Source organism: Alligator sinensis, unplaced genomic scaffold (genome assembly GCF_000455745.1).
Source record: "Alligator sinensis unplaced genomic scaffold, ASM45574v1 scaffold145_2, whole genome shotgun sequence".
In the NCBI taxonomy this organism is placed as follows: Eukaryota; Metazoa; Chordata; order Crocodylia; family Alligatoridae; genus Alligator; species Alligator sinensis.
The window spans coordinates 3,081,283-3,099,313 of NW_005841954.1; the positions used below are offsets into that span (position 1 = coordinate 3,081,283).

Sequence of the window (18,031 nt, forward strand, 5' to 3'; positions counted from 1 at the left end):
TTCAGCTCCGACACTCTTATGGTCTTTGATTTACTTCTGGCTTCCTCTTTGTCATCACAAGTACAATTAATCAACTAATCTTTGAAATGTCAGAATCTATTCAGTCCTCTAGGCTATCTCCTCCTCTCAAGAAGAGCATTTCTGTACCAATATCCAGTGAAGTTCCTTTGCCACTGAAAACCTACTTTTCATAAATTCTTTTTATTTTGCAGCAACGGCTTTTTGAAAAACAAATGTGTTTAGCAGTTTTGTGTTACTTGTACTCTTAAAAAATTATCACAGAATATACATACAGAACACTGATATTTGTAGCATAAATTGCCAGTCAAAATTGTTTTTGAATATGAATGAATACGGTGATTATCTATCAATAAGACTTTTTTTTAAATCAATGACACTTCGCTACCATCTGACAAAGATGAACATTACCTATAAAAGCTCATGGTTCTCTGAAATAGTTATGCAGTAAGGTATCATCCTGTCCATCCCTCCCCCATTCTGCCTGACTTTATATTAACACAACTAACATGACACAACTTTATATTACCACAACAGCATTTTGAGTGCTGACAGACATGGGAGGGGGACAAAATATGGCGCTTTACCAGAAATGGAATCGCATCAGTTTGACCCACCTTCCCAGCATCTGCGTATTTTGTGTGCTTCAGTGGGGCTTTTTGCTACTTTTATCTATTAGCTCTATCAGCTATTAGATAAAAGCACCAAAAAGCCCTGCTGAAGTGCACGAGTTATACAAAAGCTGGGCGAGCTGGGTCAAACTGACGTGATTTGTCTGCTGGGCAAGTGAGGCACTTGGTGCATGGCATGCCAAGCTGAAAGTAAAGAGCTACTTTTTTTTTCCACGTATGTAAGCATTCAATTTCCTTTTGGTTTTGCTCTTTTTGTAGTTGCAGTACAAATGTTTCTCATAGTTTCAAGTTTAATGCAAAGTGTAAACCTATGCCTTTTCAAAAAAGTAACCGCAAAGGCAAACTCTCCACCCAGTGTGACAGGCGCTGGTCCTTGGGTGCAGTGAGTGAAAAATTCCTAACCTTTAAACCAGTGGTTCTCAACCTTTTTAGACTTGAGGCACCCTTTGGACAGACTCAAGGCACCTCTGGGAACATGACAGCTCTTAATTTTCATTCTTTTTGCCTATAGAAAAATACCAGAGCAGTTTTCTGTTGTAAAGAATTCAGAAAGATGACATCTGTGGATTTCTATCTGAAATCTCTGGATTTATCTTGTGAATCATGTTTGTAAATGTAAAGGTGCTAATACTGTGCGGCACCCACTGGCTCCCTTGAAAGGATCTCAAGGCATCCCAGGGTACCATGGCACCCTGTTTGAGAACCACTGTTTTAAACTTGGTTCCCATGCAAGACCTTAGTTAGGCTCCTAAATTCAACAGAACGAGTGAGGAGAGCTGGGCACATTAGGACAGTATTCATAACAGACAGAATGCAAAGCAGGGACCCACCTAAGCTAACCACAACAAAACACTGTGGGAAAGGGAGGCAGGGGGCTGGGGGGGAATCAGAGAATTTTGTCCCACTGCTCTTGAATGATTTAGATTCTTAACTTCTGGCTGCAGCATGGATGTCAGACTAGGATTCACAGCTGAAATCCTCTCCTGGTATTGAAAATCTCTGAATGTCAGTAAACACAAAAAAGGAAGAGCCAGCCGTTGCACATTTATTTTTGTGAGCAAGCCAGCTGCATCTGCAAATGTGGTCTTCAAGATGAAAATAATATGCATCATAATGGATATTCAAGTATTTTAAAAAGTCATATCTGTACTTTCTGATGATGAAGAAATCTGAATATGTTTTCTCTTTCTTGTGCACTGTCAGAGATATTTCTAATAAGTATTAAAAAGTCACCCCCTTCTCATGCACAAGAAAACATCCTTATAAAAGGATGTACTTACCGATTTTGAGAGTAATGTGGAACCTATAGCTATGTCAAATCATATTGCACAATGCCCTCTACTTCTAAAAGTTAATAAGTTTTGGCCAGGAAGTCATTTCTGTGATTCTTTAAAGGTTATTGTTGTCTACTACAGGCTTAGACATCATGCCAATAGCCATTTGTTAATAATATAGAATGACATTATAGACCTTTGTCACAAAAAACATGTTGTGTACTCTGACTCAGTGACTGATACAAATCCATTAATGTTTTCTATGGTTCAGGGTATTTTAAAGATCATTGAAATTTACTGTAAGGCAGAGGTTCCCAAATTTTTTGTTATTACATACCCCCTTCTAGATTTATTAGCTGCCCACATAACCCTACCAGCATACATTTTATATCTGAACCCCTTAAATGCCAATTATTATTATAATGAAAATTAAATCCGCCATTACACAATTTCTCCCATGTACCCCGCAAGAGATATCTTGCATACCCCCAGGGGTACACACACCACAGTTTGCTGTGCTGTTGAACAGAGCTGTGAAATGAGATAGCTTCTTTTGAGTTCAAAATCTTAATATAACAGTTTGTCACAGTTACATAAAACAAAGATGCCCTGTTTAATAGACAACCATCCAGAAAGTCAACTGGAGTCCAACAAAAAACGACACAGCAGGATAGCTAACATCTATTCACCAAATATTATACAAAGCTTAAACATATTGAGAAACAACTTATACTCTTGTTTTCTCCTGCAGGGAACATGAGGGAAAAGAATGAATCACATGCACTGGGTGAGTTAAAGACAACTTAACTAAGCTAACGGGAGCAGTTCAGACACTATGATAAAGAAAGCAGACTAAGAACTTAAATAAAATAGAACAGAATAATAAGAAAATAAGACAGAAGGAATCTCAGGAGGCCATTTAGTATAGTCCCCTAATCAAGGCAGGAGCATTCCTAGTTAGATCATAACATAAAAACTGCCGTTTACTGGGTCAGACCAAAGGTCCATCTTGCCTGGTATATTGTGTCACACAGTGGCAGAATTAAATAAACCCAGCCACGTCTTTTGTCTAATCTCAACTTAACCTTTTTCAATACAGAATATTGAAAATTCCATCTCTTTGGTTAATAGATTCAAGTGCTTACCCACCCCATATATTTTGAAAGCTCTTTTTAATAAAAGAGAACAAAAACAGAGCAAAGAGATATTATCATGATAAATGAAAGACAAGAGAAACGCAGAAGGAAGGATAACTTGATAAGAGCACAAGTATTCAAGAGAGTAGAGGGCCCTGGACTAGGGAAGGATTAGCAGACCTGAGGAGAGCATTTTGTGCTCAAAAGCTTATTTAAAATCTCTCTCAACTATGAGGTTGGTCCACTAAAAGGTATCATCTTTCCCTGTGCCTGGATCTACGATTTTGAAAAGATGGGTAAAGGTAATGTTTTGCACCATCACGTAACACAATACATATTTTTCTCAAACTAAAAAGAAACTAGAAACTTGACTAATATGCTACGGTTTTACAGCTATAATAGAGAACACTATTCTATTTAAAGATCTAGGCAAAAACAAATATAATTGAGTTTGACGGTGCTGACTGCCAGGCAGGCATCTGGTACCAGAGGAGTAAAGCTGTAATGCACCAAAACCAAGGATAGAACTGCTCCCTGCACCCCAACACATGGGTCCCTCTGAGATTCTGCCTACCTGCCCCTCCACCCACACCTTGCTGTCTCTGTACCCTACAATCTCCCCCCTACAGCCACTTCTCCCCAACCTGCCCCTCTCCCTCCCCCCTTACCATTGCTCCAAACCAGCAGGCTCCATGCACGCTACAGCCCAAGGCACTGAGCGTGGCTCAAGCCCAATCCCATAGCACTGGAGCACAGCCTTCATGGATGCTATGAGGCTGGGATGGGGCTGTACTCAGTGCCCCAGGCCAGGATGGGAACCGAGCCTGCCAGCACAGAGTAAAGGGTAAGGGGGGGGGGCAGGGGGAACAAAGGCTGGAGGAGAGGAGGGGCACAGAGGCTGGAGGTGAAGCAGGGAAGCGGAGGCTGCAGGGGGTGGGGGAAGCAGAGGTGGCAGGGGGTCAGGCACAAGCAGAGGGCAAGCTGCTTGACCTATCCACACCACCTGCCTCCCCACTGCCTGCCCCTATACAGTGGTGGGAGTTAAGTACAGTGTGAATTAAGGAAATAGGTGACTCCATCCTTAGAGGAACAGAGGGTCCCATCTATCGTCAGGAGCCCATCACACATGAGGTCTACTCTCTGCCCAGAGCGTGGATTCAGAACATGATGAAGATGATCACAGCGCTCATCCGGCCCACTGATTACTACCCCGTGGTCCTAATCCATGTGGGCACTAATGATGCGGCCAGGAGCAGCCCAGATCGCCTGATGGACTACCAAGCTCTGGGGGGCAAGCTGAAGGAGATAGGGGCACAGGTTGTCTTCTCACAAATCCTTCCAGTGAGCAGACGTGGAAGATGCCATGAGACCTGCATCTGGGACATCAACTTGTGGCTTCAGGAATGGTATCTCGCGGCGGGCTTCAGCTTTCTGGACCATGACCCACACTTCAGAACAAGAGACACGCTCAGGTGGGATGGGCTTCACCTCTCCCACAAAGGTAAGCACGTGTTCTCTTTCAGGTTGGCTGATCTCCTCCGGCAGGCTTTAAACTAGGCTCGTCGGGGGAGGAAGAGGACCAAGGGAGCCACGGAGCACCGAACCAAGAGACACCCACAAGAACAGCCCAGCCAAGACAAGTGACGAGCACAAGAAATACCCAGGTAAGAGACAGAGGCCCGGATAGTCCTGGGATTTGGGGGGGGGGGGGGGAAAAAAAACATGGCCTTAAATGTCTCTACACTAATGCTTGTAGTATGGGGAACAAGCAGGAGGAACTTGCCCTCCTGCTAGCTAACACAAACCCAGAAATAGTGGGGCTCACTGAAACTTGGTGGGATCCAATGCACGACTGGGTGGTAAACATCAACGGCTAGAGCCTGTATAGGTGGGATAGAATGGGGAGGAAAGGTGGTGGTGTGGTGCTCTACATCAAAGAGGAATACACATACGCAGCAAACAGCACTGGGTCTGAGGTAGGGCAGACTGAGGTGCTCTGGGTCAGAATACAAGGGGGCCAGGGGGAAAGGGACCTAATGGTAGGGGTCTATTACAGGCCACCTAACCAGGGGGAAGAGCTGGACCGGGAATTCTCAGGTCAGCTCGCGGAGGCAGTTTAGTCAAGGGATGTGGTCATCATGGGTGACCTAAACTATCCAGACATCCGCTGGGAAGAGCATTCAGCCAGGTTTGACTGGTAACGTAAGTTCCAAGCTGAGTTACAGGACCTCCACCTAACCCAGGAGATGCACAGTCCCACCAGAGGAAAAGCTTTGTTGGACCTGGTCCTGGCCACAGGTGATGACCTGGTGAGGGGAATCCGGGTGCTCGACCACCTGGGCGATAGTGATCACTGCCTACTGGAATTCATCATCCAGCGCAGGGTGTCAAAGGTCTGCAGCAAGGCAGCAGCCCTGGACTTCAGGAGGGCGGATTTCAATGAGGTAAGGAGACTAGTCAGGGAGGCACTGAGGTTTCGGAGGGGAGGGGAGGTGGGAGTCCGAGAAGAGAGGTCATTCCTTAAGGAGACAATCCTCCAAGCCCAAAGGGTGACAATCCCCACGCGGATCAAAGCGGGCAAGAGCACTCAGAAGCTCCTATGGCTCACCAAAAGCATCCATGAATGCTTTAAAGCCAAAAAGGAGGTGTACACCCAATGGAAGGCCATCACCAAGGAGATTGTAGGAGGGCTGTTAGGAAGGCTAAGGCAGAGATGGAACTGGGACTAGTGACCCAGATCAAAGATAACAAGAAGTCCTTTTTTAAATACACGGGTAAAAAGAAGGTACCAAGTAACATGGGGCCTCTGCAGGACATGCTTGATAATCTGGTGGCAGCACCAGACAAGAAAGCTAATCTCTAACAGATTCTTTTCTTCCATTTTCCTGAGCAGGGACAGGGACATCCCCCACACTGGGATTCTGGACAGACCCAGGGGAGGCACAGCCAGGCCCAGGGTCAGTGATGACCTAGTCAGGGAACTTCTGGAGGGACTAGATATGTTCAAATCAGCAGGTCCTGGTGATCTCCACCCCAGAGTGCTAAGGGAATTGGCAGAGGTCATTGCGGGACCTCTGGCACAGTTTTATGAGCGCTCGTGGTGCTCTGGCAAGGTGCCAGAGGACTGCCAAAGGGCCAATGTGGTCCCCATTTTCAAAAAAGGGAGGAAGGAGGACCCAGGAAATTATAGGCCTGTTAGTCTTACCTTGGTCCTGGGGAAGCTCTTGGAGAAAATTATCCAGGTGCACATCTGCAAGACAAGCAGGGGAGTGTATGCTTAGAGGCAACCAACATGGGTTCATTAGAGGCAGGTCCTGTCAGACCAACCTGGTGGCCTTCTACAACCAGGTTACAAAAGCCTTGGATGCAGGTGTTGCAGTGGACACAGTCTTTCTGGACTTTAGAAAGACCTTTGACACTGTCTCTCACCCCAGACTCATTAAAAAATTTGGCGGCTGTGGTGTTGACGCCTACAGTCAGATGGGTTGCAAATTGGCTGGAGGGCTGCACCCAGAGAGTGATGGTGGACGGATCGTTTTCGACCTGGAGAGATGTGGGCAGTGGGGTCCCCCAGGGTTCAGTCCTCGGGCCTGCACTGTTCAATATCGTCATCAGCAATTTAGACGAGGGAGTGAAAAGCACCTTGTTCAAGTTCATGGACAAAACTAAGATGTGGGGAGAAGTGAGCATACTAGAAGAGAGGGACAGGCTACTAGTAGATCTGGACTGGTTACAGAGGTGGGCGGATGAGAATAAGATGGGTTTCAATACTGACAAGTGCAAGGTATTGCACCTGGGGAGGAAGAACCAGCAGCATACCTACAGGCTGGGGAACTCCCTTCTCATTAGCACAGAGGCAGAAAAGGATCTTGGAGTCACTATTCATTCCAAGATGAATATGGGCTGCCAATGTGGGGACAGTCAGGAAGGCTAACTGCACCTTGTCATGCATCCACAAATGCATCACGAGGAGGTCTAAGGAGGTGATCCTCCCCCTCTATGCGACACTGGTCAGGCCGCAGTTGGAGTACTGCATCCAGTTCTGAGCGCTGCACTTCAGGAGGGATGTAGATAGCATCGAGAGGGTCCAGAGGAGGGCCACTCACATGATCGGGGGCAACAGGGTAGGCCTTTTGAGGAGAGGCTACAGGACCTGAACTTGTTCAGCCTCCACAAGAGAAGGCTGAGAGGGGATCTGGTGGCCGCCTACAAACTTGCCAAGGGGGACCAGCAGGCAATGAGAGAGTCCCTGTTCCCCCGTGCACTACCGGGAGTAACAAGGAATAACGGCTATAAGCTGACTGAGAGTAGATTCAGGCTAGACATCAGGAGGCACTACTTCACTGTCAGGTTGGCTAGGATCTGGAACCAACTTCCAAGGGAGGTGGTGCTCACTCTTAACCTGTGGGTCTTCAAAAGGAGGCTAGGCAATCACCTAGCTGGGGTCATTTGACCCCAGCATCCTTTCCTGCCCATGGCAGGGGGTCAGACTTGGTGATCTGCTTAGGTCCCTTCCAACCCTATCAGCTATGAAACTATGAACGCCCCCCCCCCGCCCCATTAGATTCTATACAAAGAAAATTATAATTAATTTCGAATTTTTTCTATCTATAGAATCTAATTATTGGGTGGTCATCTTACATTCAGGGTTGTCTTAAATTTGAGTAAATAGAGTTGGATTCCCTCCCGCCACCCCAACCAATTACCATTTTTACTAATCCTCCCTAAACAATTGCCTTCCTCAATAGCCAGCCAAATCTGCTATGTGAGAGAGTGCTAACTTCTTCCCATTTGACAACCCCTCAATAGAAAAGTTGGTCCAAATCTATAGAGAGTGACTTAATTTAGTAGAAAACCCCAAATTTTAACTTACAGGAAAATTAGTTGACTCACTTGTGAATAAATTAAGAATACACTCTTTCAGTGCATTTCTTAAATAAGCTACTATAATCAGATGCAGAAATACTTAGTATGTAAGAGTTAGATCAGATAAACTGATAACGAGGAGAAGCACATTAGCAAATAAGGGATGTTCCTTTCTTAGTTGTATCTTATTTGCTATTCCTCATTAGAAGTCATAACGATTAGAAAAAATCTCAGAGAGGACAATTCAGGATTTCAGATATTTTGGTGAGATGAGGACCTGCTCCTCTAAATCAGTCAAGCCTTAATAATCACCAACTAGAATATTGTAACCTCAAAATAAACAGAAACAGACACCTACATATCAGGTCCAAAGTGCCTAACTTGAGAAGCTACCTAAAATATGACTTTAGCAGGTATTAGAGCTCTCTTCGCTCTAGAAGTAGCCACTGAGCAAGCAAGATGGATACAAAATGTTTTCAGCTTTTTTTGATGCTTCATAAACGTTTGATACACTACCTTGCTGCTCCCAGTTTGACAACTATGCACACTACTTTTGAAACGTAAGAAATGAGAACAGTGAGATTTTTCCAATTGGCCAAGAGCTTGAGGTACAGTTCTGGGCCTCTTATGATATAAAGATTATGTCAGTAGATATTACAATTCAGGCAGAAGTAATGAAAGCCCAATGATTTGGAAAGTATTTGGGAAGTTGAAGAATTTTAAGAATAAGTCACTGAAACACAGCTATGGAAAGTGATGATTTTTTTGAAAGAAACTATAGTACCAGATTTGATAGCTACTAAAATAGTGTTTGCAGTTATGAAGTTGGAAGCAACAGTGCATAAAAGGTGGGGGGAAGAGCCTGACAGAAGGATAAGCTTTAAATTCCAGAATGGGAAGACTGCTCATTAAGTTACTTTAAGAAATTTAAAATGAAGTGTAAGGAATAACACAAAAGGGGAGGAGGGAGAAACGCACAAATTCTGGAGTGGACACTCCCCTTTCTCTAACCTTCTCCATTGTTTGGAGAACAGTATTGGAGTACATCGTTTGCAAAAACAAACAGAACTTAATTCATTTCCCAGGAGTTTCCTGATTCAATTATGAATAAGGCTCAGCAATCAGGTATGCTGATCATAAATATAGGACTGGATCATGGAATACAAAATCTATTTGGTGAATTAGAGATATGTGCTGAACTACAGATGTCTTTAACCTAACTGAACAATAAGGGTTATCTGGTCAAAAATGGGACATTTAGGATTATTTTACTATTCATGATTTTACCTTTTAAAATGCGGAGGATTCTGTGGGAACATGTATAGAAAGCACTGTGGTTAATGGGATAAAACGACATCTGTTTTCAGCACCTTGGTGTCTTTTTTTTTCCTTTCTTTTCTTAAGAAAGTAAATGGGAATTTATTTACTCTCTCATACAATATAAGAACTAGGGGTCAAAATGAAACTAGTAGGTATTTAAATTTTAAACTAACAAAAGGAAGTTCTTTTTCACATGATGTACTTAAAGTATGTGGAACTCATTGCCACCAGATGTTGTGGAAGCTGATAGTTTAACCAGAGTCAAAAAAGGGACTGGACAGTTTCTTGGAGGAAAGGTGCATATTGAGCATGGCAGTCAGAGATACAGCCTCTAAATCAGAACTTCCTAGACTTTAAATGCTGAAGACTGCAAGTGAGAGAGGAACAGTGGATAAAACCCTGGTCATACCCAGTTCACTCTGGCTTACAACATCCACTCTCTACCACAGGATACTGAGCAAGATATACCTATCGTCTGACCCAGTAAATTGTAATTCTTATGTTCTTATGGACATGCGGAGGGAAAATAGAGTACTGAGCCCATCACAGTCATTGTTATCCACAGCCAGAGAAAGAGACAGTGATGAGCAGTGGGGCTTGTCTAGCAAGCTGTCATCGGGAAGGACTCATCATGTGCAGAAGCAATCCTTCAGGGCAGCAAACATATCCAGAGGGAAGGCAGCATTCACTTCAGCCAAGAGGCACAAAGAAAACCAGACAAAGTGCAGGTCTAGCCAGTCAGCCAGGGCTTTTGTCAAGAGGTGGATCAGCTTGATACTGTATGACTAGACCAAGGAAGCAACAAAGTGCCTGGAAGCAAGGTGTGGTGCCCACTGCTGCAAGGCCAGGTTATAGACCAGGGCCTACTGCAGCAGTCCTGGAAACCACAGGAGCCTGCCCTGTGGTCTCAACTGGAAGGAGGTTGAGTAAGGTTGTGACAGAAGGATGGGACAGCATCTCAGTTGAGAAATTTATAATCCAAGAGGAAGAATTCCTAATTGAAGTTGAGGTCATCCACCCAATGCAAGAAAGCAAACACCAGCCATCACCAGGGGAAGCGTTTACCAGAATAGCACAGATACAGAAGTGTTTGGAGGTTAAAAGTAGCCACAATGCTCACCAAGTCAATCAGGCCAGCATAGCACTGCCAAGCCTATAAACATGATGCAGGTTTTTCTTCCCAAGGTGGAGAACCTTGCATTTTTCGGTGTTAAACACCATCAGGATCTTGTTCGCCCACTTCCTGAGCCTTTCAAGGTCAGCCTGGATTGTTCTCCTATCCTTGTCGTCAGCAAACTTGGCCAGTCTGTTTCCAACTCCAATGCCCACATCATTAATGAAGACATTGAATAGCATAGGCCCAAGGACAGAGCCTTGACGGACCCCAGTGGTCACAGCATGCCACAACGATTGACTTCCATCAACCACTACCCTCTGGGTCTGACCACAGAGCCAGTTCCACAGCCAGCGGATCGTGGTGAAGCCGAGGCTGCAGTTGGCCAGTTTTGCTAAGAGGTGATAATGGGATACCAGATTGAAGGCTTTTTTAAAGTCAAGATATACAGCATCAATATCGTCTCCCTTGTCCAGGTGATAGGTCACCTGGTCATAAAAGGAAATAAGACTGGTCAAGCAAGACCTACCTGCAACAATCCCGTGGCTCAGGATGTTGTCATCGGCCAGTCTGTTAAGAATGGCCTCTCTGGTAATCTTTTCTAAGACCTTCCCTGGGATAGAGGTCAGGCTGATGGGCCTGTAGTTTGCCGGATCCACTTTCCTCCCTTTCTTGAAGACAGGCACCACATTGGCCTTCTTCCAGTCTTCAGGCACTTGAGTGCCAGGAGTTCTCAAAGATCCATACCAGGGGCTGGGCTATGACACTTGCCAGCTCCTTGATTACCCTGGGGTGTAAACTGTCAGGGCCAGATGACTTGAAGGTGTCCAGGTGTTCCTTCATGAGATCAGCTTTGATGGATGGTAAGGAATCTTCTTCACCCGGGGAGCCTCCGGCTCCCTACATATCTTAAAAAGGACTTTTTATTGTCCTTAATATTTGTAGCTACCTGGAGTTCCGTCGCAGCCTTGGCTTTCCTGGTTTGCTCTCTGCAGGTCTGGACCAAAACAGAGTATTCCTCCTTGGTAGTGGTTCCAGGTAGAACTCATCCACGCACGAGAGAAAGATTTGCGACCGCTCGGAGGTGTTCCTACATATCTGAAGGCAATACCAAACAAGCAGATACCATTGTCTTTATTGTAATCTATGGAGATCTAATGTCCAGGTAATTCCTTCAGACATATAATATAAATTCCTACTTCCCTTCTAACTAGTCCATACCATAATTTACCCCAGTTATCAGTAACTGAATAATTGCCATAAGTAATTAAATGCAAAGTTAGAGAGAACAAAAAGCAAGCTTTTGCTGCATCTTATAACTAACATCTATATTAACAGTGTAGGAGACTCAGTGCTGTTATCTCACTATGTCATACCAGGCTCGCTTAGTTTGGATCATCTGTGCATGAGCTGTCAGGATACAGTCTATGATGCACTGCCCCTAGTGGGCTTGTTATTTCAAGGAAGAGACCACAGACTTTAGTTCTTAATAATGAAAACTCAACCAGCCCAGACACTAACATCTATGACCAATTGATATATGGTGCTAGCCAGGGCATTTAAAATCCTGAACAGATATGAACATAAATACAAATACACTTCAGGCTAGCACAGAATATTAAGGGTCCCTAGGCACTTTTTATACACCAATAAAACAACTTCCATGTTTACAGCATACACATCCTACTTCTCACCAATTACTAAAACATATTTAGGTGATATTATCCATATCCTACTTCTTACCAATTACTGTAACCTACCCACCAGATATGGACAGCTGTGGCCTGTGGCCAGGTGGCTCTGCACTTCTCTTATTAATTCACTCTCTGTTTGGTGGCCTCAGAGGCTCCTCTAACACTGATGAACTACTTCTCAGGCACTTGTGCAAGCCCTACATGATGTACCTAGTTTTGTATTCACTGGAGCCTACTTTGCTGTCTGATTTGTATGTACACTAACTAGCAGTTGTATTAATCCATACTTGAGCGGGAAGCTTACAAGTAATATTGAATGAACTACTGTATTTAAAGTGAAAACTTTAATGCAAAAGATGTGACCAACATAGAATGATTATGATTTGCTTATAGTACAGACAGAATGGGGTTCTTTAAAAGGGTAATTTTCACAATACTGAAAATGATAATGACCTAAACAACTGGTGCAAACAGAAAAAAAGAAGAGTAAGTAGTAACTAGAACATCTTTAAGAACATTTTACTGGATAACCAAAATACTGTATATCAGCATAGAAGGACATGCTTGTTAAAACCAACTTTGCTCAGAAAAGGAAAGGAACTGTAATTACTGAGCATTTGCATGTACATGTAAAATAAATTGGGAAAAAGGGGGAGCTGATATCAGCAAAGATGAATTGGAAGAAACGTGATAAAACTGATCAAGGAAGCAAAAGGACACAAAGAGAAAAATATAGCCAACAGGGTTACAGACAAAAAGATTTGGGGGTGGTGGGAATTGGGTTTTTGGGGGGGATTTTTGTTTTTCTTTTAAGGATATTAGGAACAAAGGAAGTCCTAAAATGCTTCTTGTTACTAAATGAAAGTTACAGAATTGTCAACAACAAGCAGAAGTGCCTATTAAACTTTCAGTTTAGTAAAAAGCCAGAATGATATAGCAAGAAAAGATTATATCTATTGTGACAAAAAGCCAAAGGGTATAATCTTGTCATAGAGCCATGAAACACTTTATTTTTTTGAACAGAAACTTAGAAGAGTGTTGATATGTAGCTACTGGAATTAGGCAGTTAAAATATAAGAATACTAGAGGTTAGTTTGATGTTTGCATCCAAGAACTGTACAAGAGCTGGCCAAGAAACTCTCCAAAATGTTTATGGTTATTTTCAATACGTCTCAGATGCACCAAGGGAAAGGGGAGGATCTAAATACCGTTATATAAAAAGAAGTACCTTTATCAGGGGCATCAAGCTCAAATAAGTTGGCAGGCCTTATCTGGACTGTGTGGCTTCTCACTGGCCAGACAACCAACTGCTGGATCAAGCACATCTGCAGTTGTGCCAGAAACAGTGCCAGAGCCAGCAGTCAAGGAGTTAACACTGCCACTGTTCAAACCCTATTCTGTCCCATATTGCCCTGGCTGCTGGAGGGCTGAATCTGTCCCACAGGCTATGTTTTTGATAACTAAAGGCCTGTCAATCTAATATCAATCATGTACAAAATAATAATGTTACTACTATATTTCTTTATTAATAGAAGTAAAGAATGGTAATGTAGCAAACTGATGAATTACAAGTTTAGATGGTTGAAATGAAAGCACCAATGTATTTGTTTACCATACAATACTTTGATTAAGAAACGAAATTTACTGGATAGGTATATTTATAATGGGTAGCCCTAAGTTATTTGCTATGTTTATGTGGTAGAGATGATTCAGAGAAGAGCTACATTAAAGGATTGGAAAATATTCCCATAGTGAGAGAAGGTTAAGGGGCCTATAAATACCTGCAGGAGAAAAAGAAATCTAATTGTAGAGAGGACCTCTCTAATTCATTAGACAAATATAAAACAAAATTTAACAGCTGGAAAGTAGAGAAATATAAGCTAAAATACAGTGGGACTTGTTAACTGCATGGAGAGTTAACCATTTTACATTTTGTGAAAGGGTGTGGTGGATTCTCGCTCACTGAATAACTAAATCAAGATTGGATGCTTTTGCCCTAAAAATGTGCTCTCTCATTCAATCAGAATTAATTCAGGGGCATCCTATAACTTGCATTAGATAGTCCCTTCTGGCTTCATATCCTACAAATGACTTTCAACACAGGGAAAGAGATTGCCAATCTAATAATAGCGATTTAAAGCATATCAAAATTAAGAGCAGAAAAAAGTAGAAGTTAGTTGAATCAATGTTAATTACTATAAGATTAATTACATTTAACAAGTGTGTATATTGATAATCAATACAGCCAAACCTTATTCAGACTCAAGGAATTAGGAGGAAAAAGGGTAATTACATGTAGTTTGAGTGATAAAGCTACTCAAAGGATCTTAGGGCTGTGGAAAAATGTAACTTCATTAATAGAAGACATTTTCTAAAATATATAAAAAACTTTTTTCCTGCTATGGGTAACAAAAAAATGAGCAATTTTATATCTGATAAAGAAACATCTATATATTGTACAACATAATTCATGATGTTAAAAATGCCAATTCAAGGGTCAAGAATTTATCTGGGGTGGGGGAGTAGGTGTCCAATAGTGATACCTGATCCTTAAAGAATGAAAAATGCTCTTTGTCAAAAGGAAGCTGACCAAGATTAGTCATCAGCAGAAATCTTCATCTCAAAAAAAATCCCCAAAAAACTCTCTTCATTCAGTGTGGAATGTCAAAACTGTACTAATTTTCAGGGGTTTTTTTTAGAGCTTTCCACCTGAGGCCCTGACTGCCGACTCCCATGAATGCAGAATATCAACTCACAAGTCATGTTCTAGCAGAGGTACCCACAATCTCTTGTCCTATCTTTTGAAGATAAAAAAAAAATACATTATAAGGTATAAATCTGAAGTAGGAAACCTGCTTCTACATGATGCTTATAAAAAATGGGAAGACTGCTGGTGAATTCAGGTATCTGATATAAAGATTTTGTGTATATTACAGGTATGTAGAGAGAAACTCACAATTTCATGAGACGTAAATCATTTTAGGATGCGTTTCAGATGCATCTGAAAGTGTTGCCCAGAGTGAGTGGTGGGTAAAAAATAGCATACGTACTAATCCAAAAGTAACATTCCAACTAGCACAATATTTGAAAATGAAGGGCTTAAAAAACTGCAAGTATGGCACATGTGTGTGTGATGCGCACATATTAATTTGAAATCAAACATACCTGTGTTCGTAGAATTTCACTTTTTGACAACTGCATATCACCAGTCAGCTCCTTCACAGCAATACCTAGTGGCTCCAGACGCTTGCTGAAGTAATTTGTCATTTCAGCTGCCAAAGCCTTCATAGGAGCAACATACACAATCTGCACCAAAAGGACACTAGTTTGATAAATGAGCAAACCCCACAATGTCATTTGTTTTATGGCAACCAATACAAATCACAATTTAATGTGAGATAGGATTCTAGGCCTTTACAGTGAAAAAATCTTAATAGTGATATATGAAAAGTAGTTATCTTTTTTGAATAAGTGTGCAGCTGTTTAGAGAACAATGGATTTTGTTTATACAGTCTCATCGTTTTGAAAATTGGTTCTGCATCAAAGCTAAATGTATTTTCATAGCTTTTCACACGGATAATAAGATTTTTGGAACACAAATAGGAGCTGCTTTAATAGTAATGAAGTAAATCAACCAGCATTCTCTATGTTACTTGGAGAAGTATAATGCCCTTGAAAACTTCTTGATTTCATATAATGTGAATAACTATATAATGGGTTTTATCTTACAAGTTAAAAGCTGTTCTTTGGTTCATTAAATTCCTACCTTAAACTCATCCTTTTTTATAACTCCATGCTGAATGTGCTGGCGAATTTCGTGCAAGACTGTTAGCATGGCAATGTTAGTCTTCCCAGCTCCTGTGGGTGCACAAATCAGCATGTTCTCATTTGTGTTGTAGGCAGTCTCAAAAACTATTGACTGGATTCGGTTTAATCTTTTCATGCCTTTAAAAGCAAGTTGTCCAATCTGAAATAAAACATAGCAATTAAAATACAAAACTCAGAAAATTTTTAGGGTCCTCCTAGACACAAGCTTTTGATTATAGCAGGTTAAGTCTATTATTCTCCAAACTTGAAATACGAATCATTTGCAGTAAGATAACCTTTAAAGTAGCAACACTATTATTAATATCAAGTTGCTTATTAATAGTATTTTTCGCTACTATTAACAAAACAACCTGATGAAACTTCATTTATAGTAATGTATATTAATTTAAGCAAGTGGTTCTCAACCTTTTTAAACCCAAGTCACTCCTCGTTACACTCAAGGCACCATTCAGAAAATGCCAGCTCTTATTTTTCATTCTTTTCTTGACCAAGAAAAAAAATAATAGAGCAATTCTTCTGTTGTAAAGAAATCAGAAGGACCACAGCAGGTCAGAATATTTTTTGACACTATGGATTACTAATAAAAAATCTCTGGGTTTCTCTTATGAATCACGTGTATGTATTTGTACACCTAACCTGTGCTAATAGTGTACATCCTGTGGCACCCTTAAAAAGATCTCACAAAGCCCCATGGTGCCGCACCACCTTGGCTGAAAAATCACTGGGGAAAGCAGTTATTAATTACAGTAATAACAGATATTATTCTTAGACATGATTAATAGTTTTAATTGCCAGTATGGAAAAATGTGCATCTTTATAAATTTAAAAAGAATTATTAAGGCAATATCTTAAGCAAAAGAGGCAACAACACATACCACAATTCACTGCTGCAAAACAGACAGGAAAATATTTAAATTGTCTCAAATTTAAAAATAGATTATATAAAAATACACAAAAATCAAATATACATAAAAGATCATGTAGATCATCTGTTTCAGAAAAGCAGATAGCAACTGACACATGGAACTCATGAGCAGGATCCCCTGGGAAGCCAGTCTGAGGGGGAGAGGTGTCCAGGAGAGCTGGCTGCACTTTAAAGAAGCCTTACTGAGAGTGCAGAAATAAGCTATCCTGATGTGCAGGAAGACTAGCAAGTGTGGCAGAAGATCAGCTTGGCTTAGCAGGGAGCTCTTCAGTAAAATTGCAAAAAGGATACTTATAATAGGTGGAAACTTGGACAAACAACTAGGGAGGAGTATAAGAGTATTGCTTGGGCATGCAGGGATGAAGTCAGGAAGGTCAAAATGCAATTGGAATTGCAGCTAGCAGCCACCATGTGAAGGGTAACAAGAAGGGTTTCTACAAGTCTGTTAGTATGAAGAGGAAGATCAGGAAAAGTGTGAGTCCTTTACTTAATGAGGGAGTCAACCTAGTGATAGAGGATGCAAAAAAGGCTGAAATACTTCTTCACCTCAGTCTTCACAGGCAAGGTCAGCTTCCAGAGTACTGCACCTGGCACCACAGTTTGGGAAGGAGGTGAGCAGCCCTCAGTGACAAAAGAACAGGTTAGGGACTATTTAGAAAAGCTAGGCATACACAAGTTCATGGGACTGGACGGGATGCACCTGAGGGTGCTGAGGGAGTTGGCTGATGTGATTGCAGAGCCACTGCCCATCCTCTTTGAAAACCCATGATAATTGGGAGAGGTCAATGGCTCAATGGAAAAGGACAAATATAGTGCCCATACTTAAGAAAGGGAAGGAGGATACAGGAAACAAGAGACCAGTCAGCCTCATCTCAGTCCCTGGAAAAATCATGGAGCAGATCCTTAAGGAATCCATTTCTAAGAACTTGAAGGAAAAGATGATTAGGAACAGTCAGCATAGATTCACCAGGGGCAAGTCATGCCTGACCAACCTGTTTGCCTTCTATGACAAGATGACTGGCTCTGTGGATGCAGGGAGGCAGTAGATGTGGTATAACTTGATTTTAGCAAGGCTTTTGATATGGTCTCCCACAACATTCTTGCAGGCAAACTAAGGAAATACGGGCTGGATGAATGAACTGTAAAATGGATAGAAAACCAGCAGGATCATCAGGCTCAGAGTGTAGCAATCAATGGCTCGATGTCTAGTTGGCAGTTGGTATC

At 42.0% G+C, this 18,031-nt stretch overlaps 1 protein-coding gene across 7 annotated transcripts in view; it reads right to left on the reverse strand.

Moving 5' to 3' along the window:
• ASCC3 (activating signal cointegrator 1 complex subunit 3) overlaps nt 1–18,031 on the reverse strand; it is a 567,052-nt gene that overhangs the window by 392,036 nt on the left and 156,985 nt on the right. For all 7 annotated transcript variants that reach the window (XR_003093256.1, XM_006020463.3, XM_025200058.1 and 4 more), the window contains exons 9-10: nt 15,821–16,021; nt 15,220–15,360 (exon numbers count right to left, since the gene is read on the reverse strand). Coding sequence is in view for 6 of the 7 variants with exons in the window: in XM_006020463.3 (XP_006020525.1) it covers nt 15,220–15,360; nt 15,821–16,021 (342 nt within the window). In the remaining variant the exon portion in view is untranslated. The remainder of the gene's footprint in view (nt 1–15,219; nt 15,361–15,820; nt 16,022–18,031) is intronic.